Source organism: Solanum pennellii, chromosome 11 (genome assembly GCF_001406875.1).
Source record: "Solanum pennellii chromosome 11, SPENNV200".
Classification (NCBI taxonomy): Eukaryota; Viridiplantae; Streptophyta; class Magnoliopsida; order Solanales; family Solanaceae; genus Solanum; species Solanum pennellii.
The window spans coordinates 1,577,094-1,594,372 of record NC_028647.1 but is presented as its reverse complement, the minus strand read 5'-3'; the positions used below and the strand labels follow the sequence as shown (position 1 = coordinate 1,594,372).

General features: G+C 35.2%; 2 protein-coding genes and 1 non-coding gene across 3 annotated transcripts; 1 reads left to right on the top strand and 2 right to left on the bottom strand.

Annotated features, from left to right (window-relative positions):
- Nucleotides 1-2,508: 2,508 nt before the first annotated feature.
- LOC107004562 (proline-, glutamic acid- and leucine-rich protein 1) lies at nucleotides 2,509-10,987 on the bottom strand. The gene is made up of 13 exons (XM_015202806.2): nucleotides 10,643-10,987; nucleotides 9,663-9,779; nucleotides 9,056-9,120; nucleotides 8,091-8,196; nucleotides 7,900-7,971; nucleotides 7,386-7,445; nucleotides 7,169-7,298; nucleotides 6,894-7,084; nucleotides 6,598-6,779; nucleotides 6,136-6,263; nucleotides 5,559-5,824; nucleotides 4,243-4,486; nucleotides 2,509-3,661 (listed from the first exon to the last, which is right to left on the bottom strand). The coding sequence occupies exons 1-13, from the start codon at nucleotides 10,907-10,909 to the stop codon at nucleotides 2,931-2,933; spliced, it is 2,559 nt and encodes an 852-aa protein (XP_015058292.1). The 5' UTR covers nucleotides 10,910-10,987; the 3' UTR covers nucleotides 2,509-2,930.
- LOC114074978 lies at nucleotides 2,661-2,761 on the top strand. The gene has a single exon (XR_003575356.1). It is a non-coding gene; the product is annotated as a U6 spliceosomal RNA (small nuclear RNA).
- A 991-nt stretch (nucleotides 10,988-11,978) lies between the features above and the next one.
- On the bottom strand, nucleotides 11,979-16,275 carry LOC107003247 (cytochrome c oxidase assembly protein COX15). The gene is made up of 7 exons (XM_015201549.2): nucleotides 15,954-16,275; nucleotides 14,912-15,210; nucleotides 14,162-14,387; nucleotides 13,827-14,072; nucleotides 13,526-13,636; nucleotides 12,513-12,644; nucleotides 11,979-12,421 (listed from the first exon to the last, which is right to left on the bottom strand). The coding sequence occupies exons 1-7, from the start codon at nucleotides 16,179-16,181 to the stop codon at nucleotides 12,251-12,253; spliced, it is 1,413 nt and encodes a 470-aa protein (XP_015057035.1). The 5' UTR covers nucleotides 16,182-16,275; the 3' UTR covers nucleotides 11,979-12,250.
- Nucleotides 16,276-17,279: the final 1,004 nt, after the last annotated feature.

Here is a 17,279-nt window from a genome sequence, read left to right as displayed (position 1 = left end):
TATCGAAAAATTATATTGTATATATATAAAATATTTTTTTTTTTAATTTTTATTCTGTAATTGATATACATTTTTCATTTCGGATAACAATCCCTACTAAAAGCAACTCATATCTAAGGTTCGAACTCGAAATTCTTAATTAACTATCTGTATGCACTTTAAGATTTGATTAATTTGATTCGGATCGGAAGATCCACCTCCCTACCAAAGGTTACTGATATCTAGAGTTCAAATCCATGACTTTTGATTATGAATCGAGAAATACTTACCCGCTACTACAAACTATGTAAGTGATATCGCAAATTCCTTAGTCTAATCACAATAAGAGGCGAAGCTAATATTAAGATTTTGGAAATTCTAAATTTCCTGTTTAAAAAAAGTGAGGAATTCAGAGAAATAACTCTAGCGTGATAAACATTTTCATGGTCTCTTCATTACAACTGAACCGTCAATCAATTTTGTCAAGAGTTAACAAGTTTATATAAATATATATTATTTAATTTTTTAGTATATGTATAGGGTATACAGAAAAGTTATTGGATTCGTTCGAACACACGAACCCCACCTAGCTCCGCATTTGTTGACCATATAATTACATAATCAACCAAATACGTCAAGTAGTTACATCCAAGTACACTAAATTCAATTATCAGGCGGCTTTTCATATCTTCAGAAAAACAAGAAAATGGATTGAAAATCGCTAATGAGTATAAGTCACATGACCTAAAAATAATTACATTAATTATTTATGTATATTATATGATAAATACAAAAAAAAATATACATGTTCTGATTATTATTTTGATGGACGAATATGTATATCAATTTCTTATATATACAATTAGCAAGTATTTATGCACTGTAGACACCAAATGTTTATTAAAAATTGTTACTGTTATAATTATAGTTCAACATATTTAAGCTTTCGTCTGAACGGTCTTCTCCTTCTCCGCCTTCTTCTTATGCCGTTTTCTTATGGGTAAAAGACGATAGTGTATAGTAATAATTAATAATATGAGTCATTAGAAGAGGGTTCATCATTTGCTAGAGCAACTCTCTACATTCATACAATATATCTGAACAATGCGAAATAGAGTACCTGTACTCTCCATTACATTTTGAAATAAAAAATACCCCGTCGTTATCTCAATAGACCACAAATATCCTCGAGAGTTAACTATCCAGTTTTTTTAGCGACGTGGCAAGCTACATGGGAATAATCCCTCCACCTAAGCGTTGCCAACTTAAACTCACTGCGAAAGAACTAAACCTTTAACGGCGATAAAAATCACCACAAAACCCCCAGTTATTGCCAATAAAAAGTATGAGTAATTTTTAGTGATGACTGAGGCTGCAACAACCATTCCGTAGTCGAGTAATAATTAAGGATCAATTGAGCCGTCGAAGGCAGTTCAATTAGTACTTTGTTGAAGTAATCACACTTCTTAATTGACTTTATTTAGCCATTAGGAGTACCACTAATTAGTAGGCTAGAGTTGACTATTTCACAATTTTATTTTATTTTGGGAAAATACACAAGTAGCTCTTCAACCTATGTCCGAAATTTCAGAAACGCACTTATATTATATTAATGTCCTATTATCCCTGAACTTATTTTATTAATAAATTTCTAATTCTTTTATGGCCTACGTGGTACTATCTTGTGGCTCAACGCTAGTTGATTTTTTTTTCAAGCTAGTGCCACGTAGGCCGAAGGGGTCGAAAATTACTTATAAAATAAGTTCAGGGGGTAATAGACCTTAGTATAGTTTAAGTGTGTCTCTGATATTTCGGACATAGGTTGAGGGGGTACTTTGTACATTATCCCTTTTATTTTCATAATTAGTGTATATTTTTCATTTTGAAACTTTACTAATTCAAATCTGAAAAGGGAAGTCCCATTTGGGGGTAACAATCCCCACCAAAGGCAACTCATACTTAGATTTGAATTCGAGATTTTTGATTAAATATCTATATGCACTTTGAGATTTGACTAATTTAATTTGTATCGAAAGACCCACTTCCCTACCAAAGGCGACTGACTCATATCTAGAGTTCAAATACAAGACTTTTGATTATGAATAAAGAAATACTTACCCCTCCATAAAGACTATGCTAGTGATTTCGCAAATTCCTTGATCTAATCACAACTTCAATTAGCTAAACTAACGTTAAAATACTTTATCACGACAAAAAAATTGGATCATCTTTCTTCCGTTGTATTTGGTTCCCAACCAATAGTCTAGGGAGGGTGATGTAGACAATATGATCACTATCTTACGAAAGTAAAAAGGTTATTTCCAATAAAGCCATGACTCAAATCGAACATATCCATCGAACACCTTTAATGGAGAAAATACGATAATCGAGCAACAAAAGAACTTACAAAATTTAAAAAATAAGGAGAGATACAATAACAATGCTTGCCCTAAAATTTCATTAAAATATATTTGTATTCAGAAAATTCAACACCTTTATTTAAGAAAACAAATTAAAAACACTATCCACTCTTTTCAAAATTGGCATCCTTGTCAAGGATTGTATTGGAATTCATCTCAATAATAGGATAGTACAACTTACAGACTCACAAGACCTTTGAAACACAGATAAATGAAAAACTCCTATCCAATCTACCTAATGAATTCAAAATCCAAAACCTAGTGGCTTACACTTGGGCTTAAATTGGAATGATACAGAGAAAATTAGCACGACCCCGCATGCAAGGATAACATGCATAAATCGAGAAAATAACACATCCCAATCCCCTACCGCGACCATGGAAGTGGTAAATCCTGATTAGATAAATCAACTCCTCCCTAATCTCCCTCTGAGAGAAAAAGCCAGGTGTTTTGACAGGCAAATGCAATTTTCCACCCAATATGAGACATAATAAATATAATATGGACCACTGTATAGGCTCTGTTCTCTATCTAATCAGAATCAGGCTCAACATCAACAATATCAGGAATTGACTCCATGGACTCATTATCAGATTCATGCATCAACTCTTTACCTCTGTCTAAATTCATCATCAGCGGCGAAGCAAATCCAGCATCGCTAGCTTGTGCCACTTCCTTTCTTGATGCGTTGTCCGTAATATTTTCTGATCCTGGAGATACCACATTACTCTTAGATGGTAGGAGATCTTCAGAATGTTTACTTGTTTTTTGAGATAGTTGTGATTCAACCATGATCTCATCCCTGTCCATGGGGCTTTTCTTCGCAGCAGTAATAGGTGCTACTTGCTGCAATTTACTGCTTTCAGAAACTTGTACTGCAGTAATATCAAAAGACGGAAGCTTTTCTGATGATGGATATCTTAATGTTTCTGGTGGTTGATTACTTGTATCTGTATCTTTTGCAGGATCAGCTGGCACAGTAACCAAATCTTCACCGTTTCGCATCCAATCTGCATAAAGGTCATCATTATAAGAGTCTGGCTCGTCAGGGGCCTTTCTGGATGTGCCAATGTGGAATGTGTTATTTGCTGCACGGTTACTGAGGTTTACATTCCCTGAAAACCACTTATTTCCAACTTCGTAATTGTTGTCAGTGGACTCAAGATCTAACAATGGAAGAGCTCGGGGATGTATAAGCACTTCCAATGCCAAAATAGCATGTGCACAACATTCAGCAACTTTAGTTCCTATTTCTCGAGTCCCTGCCAACACCAAATTAACAATAGGTTATCCATTTAAGCAGATTGCAAAAAATTGGAAGGATGCTAAACTAGGGCAAGGGAAGTATGAGGTGCGAACAGCGAAATCATCCTTAGATGTAAATGTTCTTCAATGCGTTAGTAGCATAATGGGATTTTAAATAGAAAGCAACTCTCTCTCTCTAGCCACTACCTCAATCATTTCGAGAGCAACTGCTAGGACAAACATCTAAAAGTTGCAGCTCTCACAGCTATGCAACTGACATTGTTATGACATTAAAATTTCAACAGATCTTCCGCTCTTACCATGTCTATATATCTACTAGTTTAAATTCCCCTCTCTAGATATTCACTTCTACCTTATCGGAGTAAGTTTTTAGTACATTTAGCATATGACACAGAAGAAGCAGACAAGGAATGGCTCAGGCACACAGTAGCTTGATTAATAGAATAATTTCATGCGCACAATTCTTACTTGCTATTGTCTAAAGAACTTGTTTCAGCCATGCTCGGTATGGCATAGAAGATCTCTAGCTTTTTAAAGAAAAATCTGTCCAATCACCTCAATAAAATTGCATCCTTACCTCTGCGGAAAAGTTCAAGCCCCTGAGATAGGTGGGGTGGACGAGTGCGGCCAGGAGAGAGGAGAGAAGCCAGAAGTGCTCGTAAAGCTGCAATTTGATAGTCTCCCCAAATACTGGTTGGTGACTTGGAAACTAAACTGCCTCTGCCATCCTTGGCCCACCCTCCTTTAGAAGCATTTCTGGTAACATCCAAAAGAAGGTGATCAACATTTACTCGCCAACTTTCGGATCTCCTAGAACCACCCTTGAAATGACAAAGATAAGATACTTGCCATCAAGAACAACTTTTGGAGACAGGTAAAAAGGAGAAAAAGTGGATAATATAGGATACATTTGTGTGGGGGAGGAAGGGAGGAGGAAGTATTACATGGGTCACAAAATATTCCAATTTTTTTATTTACTTATTACATTGTGCACAACCTAAACTTATAAATTAGGCACCATCGCATAGCATCATATAACGAGTATCAAATCTTCATGTACTCACTATATCTTAAAATATTATTTAATTATCCAGAATTGTAATTAGTACATGGATTAAGGATAAGGACAAGCAGGCGAGGTAAAAAGAAAAAACAATTCCATAGGCTGTTAGGAATATAATGACAAAAAAGGACCTCAAGCAGTCATAAAACAAAGTTGCAGACTACTACTTTCACTATCAGCTCATTCACCCACAAACATAAATTGTTATCTCAAGAACTAGGCAACCCTACGCTAAAATCTTCCCCAAGAGAAAGGAAGTGGCACTTTCACAACATAATAACTAGAAAATACTTTACTCTAACCACAAATCTGATTCACATTAATTTTTCAACCTCTAAAGCACCCAGACAACAATGCAGGTGGAGAGCCAAGCTTTAACAAGTATACTTGAAGGACATGCATTAGACATTCTTTACGTGTGCATATTTAGGGAATGCCTATATTCTCTGTAATAACTGTTGAAGCATTTTCATTAAAAAAAAATGATTACCAGGCATTAGAAATGTCCTGTCACTCCCCTTTTTGACTGCCCTACTTTCGATTTTGATTTGCCCGAATAAGATGTCAGCTTTCTCTAACATGAAACTTCTTTTTTTTACACTTCCCAATACTTTTTCTTACATGATATTCTACTTCCAAATTAGACCCTGCTTTTATGATATTAAAGAATGAATTCATCAAAAAGTCAATCTTATCTTCTGACTTTGACCCTCATGATATTAAAAATCAACTTGCAACTCTTTGAAAACTATTTTTAATATGATGATTTCATCTCTTAAAAACCACATTTGTTCAAAAGTAGTCCCAAGTGAGAGGAACATTAAGCATACCACAGCAAGAAGGGCTTCCAATGCCTCTAGTGCAGCTATCTTAACAGATAATGAAGCCATGTTTGAGCACACTTCCACTTCAAAAACATCTTTATCACACTGCTCATCAAGAGAACTACTTGTACTTGCATGCTTCCTCTTCTTGTTGGAAGTCTTTGTTGTAGTCTCTGGATATATATTCTGTTGTGCAACAGAAGATGTGCCTCTCTCATCTAAATCCATCAATGAATTGTTAACAATCACATCAGTGAGGTGTGTGGATATCCCTGCAAAATTAAAATTGCTGCAGTCAGTGAGAGACTTATAATCAATCACAACCACTATCAAAATCACCAATCCACTAAATGCACAGCAGCTCGGATAGTCAGTGGCATTCTTTTTGGGACAGGCTAAAAAAAGAAGGGGTGCCACATAAAATGGGTCAGGGGAAGTATTTACTATCTCAGCTAAATATGCAGAGCTTATGAGCATTTAGTGAAATGCACACAGACAACCCAGCCTCTAAGTTAGGCAGCTGGTTATGAGCATAACAAATGCCAAAAGAAGTACAAACTTGTTGAAAATTTAAAATGCCTACCAACCCCCAGTGACAGCAGCAGGACTTTCATAATTGAATACACCTTTATCCTTAGCTCTGGCAAAGTAGACGTCTCAAAGTAGTTGGTTAGGAGTCGTATTATAGAGCCAACATGAGGGAGCAACTGGCTGCATAAGAGAGAAACAAGCAGTCCAGTCTTAGCACTAGTATCCTTGAATAGATTGTCCAACATGGAAAGGGGAACTATAATAAAATAATCAACCAAATATTGAAAAAAATGTAATGGACTTTGCTTTTGAACTGGTGTTATGGATCCAAGCACGGGGTAAATACCCAAAAATGTGTTATAAAGTTTGAGAGCATTGTGTCCAAGTATGTACTAGTTCTCTACCATAATTTTTAACCACTACCTTAATCATAATACAAAGTGATATCCTCATTTTTTGCCTCAGTTTATTTTTGCAGCTTTAGCTTTATCAACAACAAAAAAAAAAAGCTCACCTGCCCAAGCCTTTAACAGTTGATGTAAGAAGATCCAATATGTGTGAATGCAAGACTGGGAGTTCTGAACAAAAAAATTCTTGTTTCATTGTAGTCATATAGGCGATGCCTGGTGATGAGGAACCATCAACCATCAGCACTCTTTTGGCAAGAGCTATTAATGGAAGTACATGTATAGCAACCTAGTAAGCAAGAGAAAAAAATTAAGATAATTCCAACTGCTTCTAAACTCACACCACATGTACGGAAATAAATTAATCATGAACCCCCATTTGAATGTGACCACAGATTCTAACCTGAAATGGGTAAGAACTCGTAAGCAATTCACAACAACAAAATATCAGGGTAGAGATTCTGGAGATCTGCAAGTGCTCAGGCCTCATTGTATTGTCTACAGTTCCTCTAGACAAAGATTGGCCACCTAATGGAGGCGGTGGGTCTTTCCCAGGGGGGAGCAGCAATCTCATGGCCTCAGTTCTTATAGTTTCTACAAATATATTTATAAAAGATGAATCTCAGTTGGAGCTCTTGCCATGATTAGTAAGTATAGCAATCAATATCTGAAAATCACCTTTCTCTAGACCCTGGAAGACATCATTCAGCTGAATATTGATTGACAGCATGATCTTCTGCATCATCAATACCCAGCTATCCTCGTCCCCTCTTGATTTTGGTAGCAAAGCCAAACAATAACCAAGCTTCTGAAAACTAAAACCAGATGAGTTCCTCTACTTTTTGCTATCATATTCAAGCTAGAATTCAAATAAACCTTCTGGGTTTTGTCTCACCTTCAACATACTAGGATTGCACTTGCCTGACAAGATCCTCGAGACAATAGCTTCCTCAACCTGCCAAAATAAACATGTCAACTAATGCATCTACACTGAAATAAACATTATATAATGATTAGGACTCTCCGAAGAACACAAGTAAGAAACAGAAACAACAATCAAAACCTTAAAATGACGGCAAATGAGAGTGAGCCAAGAACCAAATTCATCAATGGGACGAAAAAGAAACCAATGTCACAGGAAACTGTTTCATTATAGCCTTACTAAAACCCTTCAATATGCTCCCATCAGCATAAATTTAATTTCTCAGGTTTAGAGAAAATAACTTCCAAAGCAGAGTGCTTAAGAAGCTAAGCCTCTGCATACATCATGCTTCCTTTCTATCTTGTTCTCGATGAACAAACTAGACCTTGATGCATCATGAACTTGGATACTAATTAGCAAGCCTTAAGAGTAGTTTGATGTTATATAAAAAAAAAATAAAAAATCATGACACCGACAAAGAACTTACACCATCATAATGCCGTTGAATGGAAGATGGGAAAATATCTAAAATACTGCACAACAGAAAAATAGCTTCTTCCTGCACAGGCCGCAAGAGATGTCAAAACTCTAAAACAAAGGCAAGCAACCATTCCACATGCAGTAAGCAAAATTAACTTAATACTTTCAAGAAAGAACAGTTCAGCTAGTTTTACTAACCCATGAAGCATCAAATTTATCCTCGTTTAGCTGCTTCAATAATGGTTGAATTAGTTTTGTACTGAGTGCTATACCATCTTTCTTTGCATTTGGCAATCCACTCAACCTGATATTTAGGAAGGGAAAGGGACATATCCTTTTGATCAGAAAAATCTTCAAAAGTCAAAAGACCATCCTAAGGGAAAAATGCCCCAAGAGAGAAACACTGAACTTGCTACAAGTTTAAAACTATTAAGAATCTTATCAAAGTTAGTTGCATAAACATTGACCAGTCTGTGTGAATTCTGATCCTTAGTGTGCACAAATGGAAGTAAAGACTTGCCACTTTACCCATCCTGAACAATTACAAAACAAGGTAATACTGAGGTAGGAACATCTAAAAGATCGGAAATATCTAAGTTTGCTCAGTTCTGCGGCAAACCTTACTTCGTTACACTAGCTTTCAGCCTTTCACTTTATTAGTTAGGATCAAACTGCAGTAGTATTTTTCCGTTCTAAAAGGGGCCAATTGACTGGTGCTCCTTCACTATATACTATGCACCAAATCTTAATATTTCACTACCTACCACAGCTAATTTTAGGGTTTAAACCCTAGAGCTATATCTGTGGGTAGGTGCAAAAACTACTAATTCCAAATAAATGACATATCATACAGGAGAATGTCCATATGAGTAGTTTACATTCAAACACCATTAGGATCAGAAAGGAAATTTAATGTGCAAACCTAAATTAAACAAAACCTCTTTATTTTGAAAGAAAACAATGATTTCACAAGGCATCAACAGTGTAAGCATACACAAGAAGTTCCCATTAACATAATATATTTTTTCTGTCAGAAATAGTTTCCCATTAACGTAACATCAAAACGGTTTTTCCAAATTAAGGGCAAGAAATAACCCTCTCCATGAACCCTAGACTCATTGAGTACAATAAACAACATCAGAAGCAAAAGTTATCAAACAAACCTTGTGAACAAATCTGACAGGGAGGCACAAGTAGCTACCTTCACAAACTGAGAATCTGCAGGGGACTAATCCAAGTACCCACATAAACAAAAAGGAAATGGAAGTTCATTAACTTCTCACATTGATTTAAAGGAAAACTTCCGCAAAGATATAAGAGGTTAGCTGTAGTCAATCAAATGTTTGTTACTCCTCACTGATTAATTAAGAGAACATATAGGATTGATCAACACACCAATTAATAAGACACTTATCATGTTTAGTTAAACAAATGATTGGATCTTTTAATGGTTAGAAATCCCAGTTACTTTACTGCGTAGTCTGATGATATCTACATGGATCCGTCATCTCGAGGCATAGTTGATAATAGAAACAACACAATTCATACATCTTCCTGTTTTCCAGATCATAGTTCTACTGTTGAAGACATAATAACATCCAAATGTACTTTTTGCAAGACCAAAATGAAAAGAAGGAACATGTAGCCACAGTGGAAAATGTTTGTTTGCACTTCAACTAAAACAGGAATATGAATTCATTTTATATATGTCATCCAACCAAAAGAAGATTAGACAAAGAACTCTTATCAATAAAAGATCAACTTGATTACCTGAAGATGGACTAAGAGTTTGTTAAACCATGCAGCGTAAGAAGCAATAAAACGTTCCCTGCTGCATTCTTGACTTGTCACCCCGAGCAAACATATACCCGCCCAGCATTTATCTGGCTGCAACACAAACAATCACAAAAAAGTAACTCCTTAGTCTTTCACTGAAAACATGCAGGTAATCCAATGTAATGAAGTTCATAAACAGCAAAATGCTTCAGGAACCATGTAAAACCATGATAAGGCTTCATTATCCAATCAGTAAATTTATCTAACAAAAGGAACTGACCCTGTTACAAAAGGTGAAATATTGCATATCATCATTATTCAAAAAGGACAAAACCCGGTGCACTAAGCTCCCCTATGCACTGTCCAGGGAAGGGTCGGACCACAAGGGTCAATTGCACACAGCCTTACTCTTGCATAAATGCAAGAGACTGTTTACACAGCTCGAACCCACATGGCAGCAACTTAACCAGTTACGTCAAGTCTCCCCTTCATCATCAGTATTCATTTTTTGCAAATTATAAGCACAAGCATCAAGACAAAGAGTTGTTGCTTCTGGTGCCTTGCAGGTCATCGGTTCAAGATGTGGAAATGTATGTTCAATAGCTTACAAGCAAACAAGAACGAGAAGCATATAATGTAGATAGTTAGGCACAAATTCTTTATACATTTTTTAAAAAGCCATACATATAAACACACACTCAAACTTGCAAATAAGCACTAGACACCTCAACTTGATCTCAAGTGGCAATCAAATACCCCAACCCATCCCCATTGTGTCTAGTGGACGTCAGCTTACACATCAATTCTGAAGGTGTCTAAAAATGATCATTTTAAAAGTTAGAGTGTTCAACTTATAGTGGATACAAGTTGAGCTGCCTAATATGCATACTCAAAGTTGGACTATTAACTGGAGCAAATTTTAAGCATCTGTTATTTATTATAACATTAAAGTAACAGTTTTTATGATTATTCACCGTGTCACTAGAGGCAAGACCGACAACTCGATTGATCCAGGAATCGACGGCTGCTGTCCAGTTTTCAATCAACTTTTCATCAGATTCCGGTGGAGCTGATTCGGACAATAACTGATGAGTCTTAATGGCAGAAACAACATATGAGAGAACTGATGGATTCCGAAACTGATGCTTCAGGTCAGGAACATACTCTTTGAGCAGAGACCGAAGTAGCCGAGGCTTCAAAGCGACGTCATACATGTTCTCAATCGTATCAGAGGCCGCCATTGAAGAGAAAGAGAAAAAAGAGAACAGCAAAATTTGCAGGTGTAATTTAGGGTTTAAGGATAAACCCTAAAATTTTAACAAGAACAGAAGGAAAGGTTCCCGTTTTATGAAATCGGGTCGGACCATACTATTTTCGCCAATTGTCATTTTTAGACATTTGTTTAGTAAAATGACCTTTTTTATATATTATTTTTGTAACTTATGAATTTTTTGGACTACAATCTAAATTTTTAAATGATGGTTCATACAAATAGTCGGGTAAGATTAATATTTATTTTTGGGTAAATTACATAAATCACATACTTTTAAGGTAAAATTACAATTCATCCCTTAAAAATTTATAATTACAAAAATCCCTCAAAACAGATACAATAATATGAGCGCTGATACATTAATGTAACGCGAGATACATTAATCATTAAATAAGATACATTACATTTTATACATGATACTCTAATTTGATGAGCGAGATACACTAATCTGATGCGCGAAATATACTAATTTGATGTGCGAGATACATTATGTGATGCGCGAAAATGAAGGATTTTGAAAATTTATAAAACTTATAAGAGATAATGATAATAAGTTAATTAAAAGGTGAGATTTTACTTAATTAATTCTAGATTTGTCTTTTTAGTTGATATATATAGAGAAGAATATACATAAATCATATATATTATAATCCGTTGGCTATTTTTTTATTCAAACAATTGGTTGGGATGCTCTTTTTTTTATTCGTAAGATTGAGAACATATAAGAAAAAAATATTAAAGTCGAGTCTAATAGTATTTAAAGCCTAATTTTTAAAGGATTATATATATGTAACTTCTAAAATTAAAACATAAATTATAGTACATTTGTGTCACAATTACACAAGCAATTACATAAATTATAGGCAATTCTATTTTAAGTTTTACTTTTTGACTATATTATTCGACATTCAAATAGACTCTTAAACTTGATATATATTGTTAGGTAACTCTTTCAACTTAGATTGTAACTATATAAATACAACAAGCTTAGCAAACATTATTTTTTTTAAAGAAAAAATCCATATCAAAGAACTTTATCTTTGTAAACAACTAGAATAGAACTTATTCAACAAAGAGGAATTTTCATTTCCCCACACTGTTAAAGTTGATTGCTGTTTATTTTCTAAAGACTCATTGAATGAGCATAGACAAAAGTACAAGATTACAGTTTCTTTACAAGACTAAATCATTCTAAATTTCCCAACAACATATGAGAACAAGAAGGGCAGAAAAAAATTGCACTATTTTTAAAAAATTTAAATGCCTAACAACGTCGATGCTCTATAAGAAGTTAAAGGTATCAGTATCATCAGACCATTTTCGCGACAGAAGGTAATGTCTTCAGAAGTGATGGAGAAGGTCGTCGTACAGTGTGATTGAGCAAAATCATGAATGTTAAAAGAGTCAATGCTCCTGCTTGATGAGCAGTTCCTAGAGAAACTGGGACATAGGAAAGAAGAGTAGATATGCCCAATGTGACCTGCATTTGAAATGAAAGTGATTGAACCATCAAGTAATTGAAAAAGAAGAGTCGTTATGGAGGATTTTTGATGATGCGTGAAGAGTAGTACCTGCAGAGCAGCCATGCCCATGGTGCTTCCAATTAAATGTCGTACTGCAGGATGCATATCCAGCTTTCTGGCTGACAACCATAATCCGCCTATTGCAGCTAAAGTAGCAGTGGCAAGTATACGATGATCGAGCTGCAAAAGACAAGAATGAAATCATCATCATACAGAACATGTCCCTTCCAAACAGCGTGGATGTACTTTATTTAAGCTCGGGGTCTATTTGCAAACAACCTCTCGATATCTATGAAGTTGGGGAAGGTTTGGGTACACTCTACCCTCCCAGACCCCATTTGTGTGATACACCAGGTATGTTGTTGTCTACAAAAAATGCTTAAACTTGCATTCTGGTCAAAGTTTTCTGCCAGTTGCCATATTGCCCAGTCTCATGGTTCGCGGTTGTTCCAACTAGACAGATAACAAGTCTAGCTCGAGTCGAATGACATAACTTTCTCAAAGCAGCTTTATTCAAAGAGAAGAAAATTCACGGCACGTAAAAGAAGGTTAATCACAAATTGCATGCAAAACTTAACAAGTAAAATTTAAAGCACCTTGCCCCTTTCACAAATAGAAATTGAATCCACCAGAGTAATTCCGTTCAAAAATTATACAGACACACTTTCTTCTAATAAAAATTAACCTTATATCTTTAATTAGCCTGAGCCAAGGGTCCTTCGAAAATAGCCTCTCTAACTCCACAATGTTGGGGTAAGGTCTGCGTACACTCTAACCTCCCCCGACCCCACTCTTGGGATTTCACTAGGTATGTTGTTGTTGTCAAAAAAAAAAAGTCAAGCTTGAATAAGAGGATCTCAGCAATTCTCTGAGTCAATAGCAACATTCTCTTCTTTATTAAAAAATAACTCTGTCAACAGCAGCATATACAATTACCCCCATAACCACACTTTCTTTTACCAATTCCCCTTAATGATGCTAAATATAGAGTAAAATTTCATGCCAAAATATCTGATCTTTCAAAAGTAGACAAACCAGGAAGTCCAGAAACAAAAGTTCACCTGAACTGTTGAAGTATTCTCAAAGAAGTTGCGGATAAGAGGCTTCATACTAAAGATATCATCTGGAATCCATGTATCTCCCATCTTTGGAAAAGTATTGAATGCCCGGCCCTGAAGTAAATTCATTCAGTCAATTCAGATGACTACTTCCCTTAAACCAAACTTATTAAGAGAATAATGAAAGCAGTGCATAAATGAAAGAATAAGAAAGCTTGCTTTATCTTTGTTGTCTCTCCAATCCCATAACAAACCATCAAATACTTAACATAAAACTATGATATGAAAAATATTAGTTACATACAGCGTCATTTCCAGCAACAAAAGCTCCAGAGATAGCAGTAATTCCAACAAGGATACCCACAGGAAGTGCAAGCCGCTTAACTTTTGCAGCCCCACGAACACAGGCAAGTGATTCAGCAGGAGGTTCAGGCATAACAACAGAAAGAGCTGTCCAGAAGAGTCCGCAATAAATAGCAAATGCGGAGGTAAGATGAGCTGCAAGGCGGTAGGGGCTAACTCTTGGTTCAACATACTCAGATGCTGGCTCCTGAGGAAAAAAATGATTTAATCAAACTAAAAGAATCATGCGTCTTATATGAGTTTAATAGCAGCATAAATTAAACGAATTGCTTGTACCTCTAAACCACTTTTCACCATCCACCAACCTATGAGCCCCTGTCCAGCACCAAGAGCAAAGAGTCCAGAGAGTCTAAATCCAAGTCTTACTGTTATATATCCCTTACGGAGAAAATATGAGAATGGGAGTGCAAACATTATACCAAGGGCCCTTCCCCACATTCTGTGTGCATATTCCATCCAATATATGAACTTGAAATCCTCAATGTTCATACCCTTGTTAACACTGTAAGGATTAAATTTAAGTCAAATCACTAGGTAGCCCAATACAAAAAAAAAAATCCAAAAATAAGACTCAAAAATAAACTTCATAGATCATAACAAAAAATATCAATATGGAAAATGGAATGATCCTCCAGTACATATTTGTTTTCCACGGCTAACAAGACCAGTATTTCTAGAAGCCAAAAAAAGCAAACTTGCTCCCCTTGTTACTTTTACTAATCCACTATACTAAAAATACATTTTTACTTTTACTTGTCACTTATAGCATATCAAGAAAAAAACATACTTTGGTCATGTTTTACCCTTAACATTAATTACTTATTCTCTAAATTATTTCACAGTACCTATGACTAAATATGAGTATTGTGACAAAATACTTATGTTGATCATTGTTTCTTAAGGGGCGTGCGGAGTCCAAACGGGACAAGTAAAAGTGAATGGAGGGAGTACTTGGTGTTTTAGCATCTAAGCACAAAGATTAGAGTAAGTGAAGTGCACTGAGCACATACTGCTGTTTGAACTGACCGTTTGTATTCTGGGGATTGCTTGTACTTCTCAAATTCAACCAACCAATCTTCCTCTGTTAGAGGAGGAAGGCTCCCAGTAAATTTCCAGTCCGTCATTGATAGACCAGAACGTGTCAGCCGTGTGACACCACCAAGCACAACCATACTAAAGACCCAAGCAGCAGATGTAAAAAGCCATATGCCGACCATTTTCCGGGCATGGGGTCCAGCAGTTACAAGGAACTTCAGTCCCTCCTTGTTTTCAGCTGCAGCAGCAGCCACCGTGGAAATTTTTCTGAAAGACGTTCCATGCACACCCTGAAATCGATATATATATACCCTTGTTGGCTACCACAATGTAAATATATGGACAGAAAAACAGATGCAAAGAAATTTGACTTAAGCATTTCTAAATTTCTTATCCGCATGTCCATACACGTATGCAACACATAAACAACTGCCTTTAACTTACCATATCAAATTATAATTCTAAATTGGAGCATTTTGAAGAACAAAGGTGAACAAAGAATAAGCTATAATGCATTCTTTGTTAGTTATTGTGTAAAAGTAGGAAAAAAATTGTAAAAACAATCAAACCAATCACTAGCTAGTAGATCACAACCATAGCTAATCTAAGCATGAAAAAGACTAACTACTTAAAAAGAACTACAGTTCAATACAAATTTGTCAATCCAAAACAGAACACCTCACCATAATTAACTAATCCACTGTCCACATAATCCATCACACAAATTACAACATCATACCCATTGTTATCCCACAAAGTAGAAGGTAGAAAGGTTGTTTCTAATAGGCACTCAGCTCAAGAAAAAAGAACAGCTACTAATGACCAAAACAAGACAACAAAACAATACGATAATCGAGGTACAAGGAATAAACCATCACAAAAATAAAAAAGATGAATAAACCACAAAACCCATTGATCAAATCATATTCAGTTAACAAAACCAAGGTAACAATTACTAAACTACAGGTGAAAACACTACTATAAAAATAAAAAAGACAACTTTTTTCTCCAAAACAAAAGCTCAACTACCAACCTTGTGATTAAGTTGATGAAAAGATCTTAAACCATAATTAACAAAGTTTCTGCTAAAAGGAGCAAGCTTTGGAAGAGAAGATAAAAGCCTATACTGATTCAGTGTTGAAAATGAAGCTTCATTTGAAATTTTGGTTGCTGTAAAGCCCCATTTTCCAAGATTCGACGAAATCTTGACACCCAAATCTTTGTTTTGCCGCAAAATTGAAATTAATCTGCTCTCTAACATTGCTCTTTTCTGGATTTCGATTTTTTCTACCAAATTTGCTGTAAATTTTTGTGCGTTGAGTTTATGTTGCTGCGTTCTTTGAAAAAAGTTAAATCTTGGACAGGGTTTAAGGATGAACCGGCCGGTTCACTCAAAACCGTGGGCGAACCGGTGAAACAAAAGCGTGGATATTCCTATAGCCATAGGATTTTAGATTATTTTTTTTATTTATTCGTATTTTTTATTTGATATGTTTTTATTCGAAGAAAAAAGACTTTTTGTATATTAAAATTAAATATTTACGCAATTTATATCATGAAAAATTGTATAGTTACACCCACGTGATCTCTATTTTATAAAACTTTTATATAATATAAATCATACATAAATGCTACTTCATCAAACTAAATATATATATATATGGGAAAATTGTATATAATAGCAAACTAATAACCTAAAATAAATGGAGTAGCTAGGGTTTTGATTTAATTGTGCTCCATAGCAAACGTTAGCTAAAGTTTGCCAGGCGTCTCTCTCCCAAAAATCTCGCTCGCCACTCTCCATTCTCGCTCACCTCTCTCGTTTTATACACAGAAGTGTATAAATTTTGTTTCTGTTTTGTATAAAACCAGAGAAAATTGTATATACACATGCAAAAATATATATCTTCGTGTTATACACTTAATTATACAATTTACAAACATTTTACTTCAAATATTGCAGAGAAAAAGGCCAACGAATTATACAATTGCAGTGAAATACAATTTTCTCTAGCTTTATACAACAGAAGTGTATATATTGTGTTTCTGTTTTTGTATAAAGCGAGAGAAAAACATATATCTTCTTGCTATACACTTATAATTATGCAATATACATACATTTTAATTCGATTCAATTGTATGCAAAGCAAATTTTATAAAAATATTGCAGCGAATTATACAATTGTGCATTATACAATCGCAGTGAAATAGGATAGCGAATTATACAATTGCAGCGAAATAGGCCAGCGAATTATACAATTTAGGCCAGCAAATTATACAATTCTATATGTATAGCGAATTATACAATTGCAGCGAAATAGGCCAGCGAATTATACAATTTAGGCCAGCAAATTATACA

Coding starts and splice junctions, on each gene's coding strand:
- LOC107004562 (XM_015202806.2), bottom strand. CDS start 10,909: ATGGCGGCCTCTGATACGATTGAGAACATGTATGACGTCGCTTTGAAG. Junction 9,780..10,642: donor GTCTTGCCTCTAGTGACACG/GTGAATAATCAT, acceptor TTTGTGTTGCAG/CCAGATAAATGCTGGGCGGG. Junction 3,662..4,242: donor GCTTGAACTTTTCCGCAGAG/GTAAGGATGCAA, acceptor TGGTGTTGGCAG/GGACTCGAGAAATAGGAACT.
- LOC107003247 (XM_015201549.2), bottom strand. CDS start 16,181: ATGTTAGAGAGCAGATTAATTTCAATTTTGCGGCAAAACAAAGATTTG. Junction 15,211..15,953: donor TTCATCAACTTAATCACAAG/GTTGGTAGTTGA, acceptor TATCGATTTCAG/GGTGTGCATGGAACGTCTTT. Junction 12,422..12,512: donor TGGGCATGGCTGCTCTGCAG/GTACTACTCTTC, acceptor TTTCAAATGCAG/GTCACATTGGGCATATCTAC.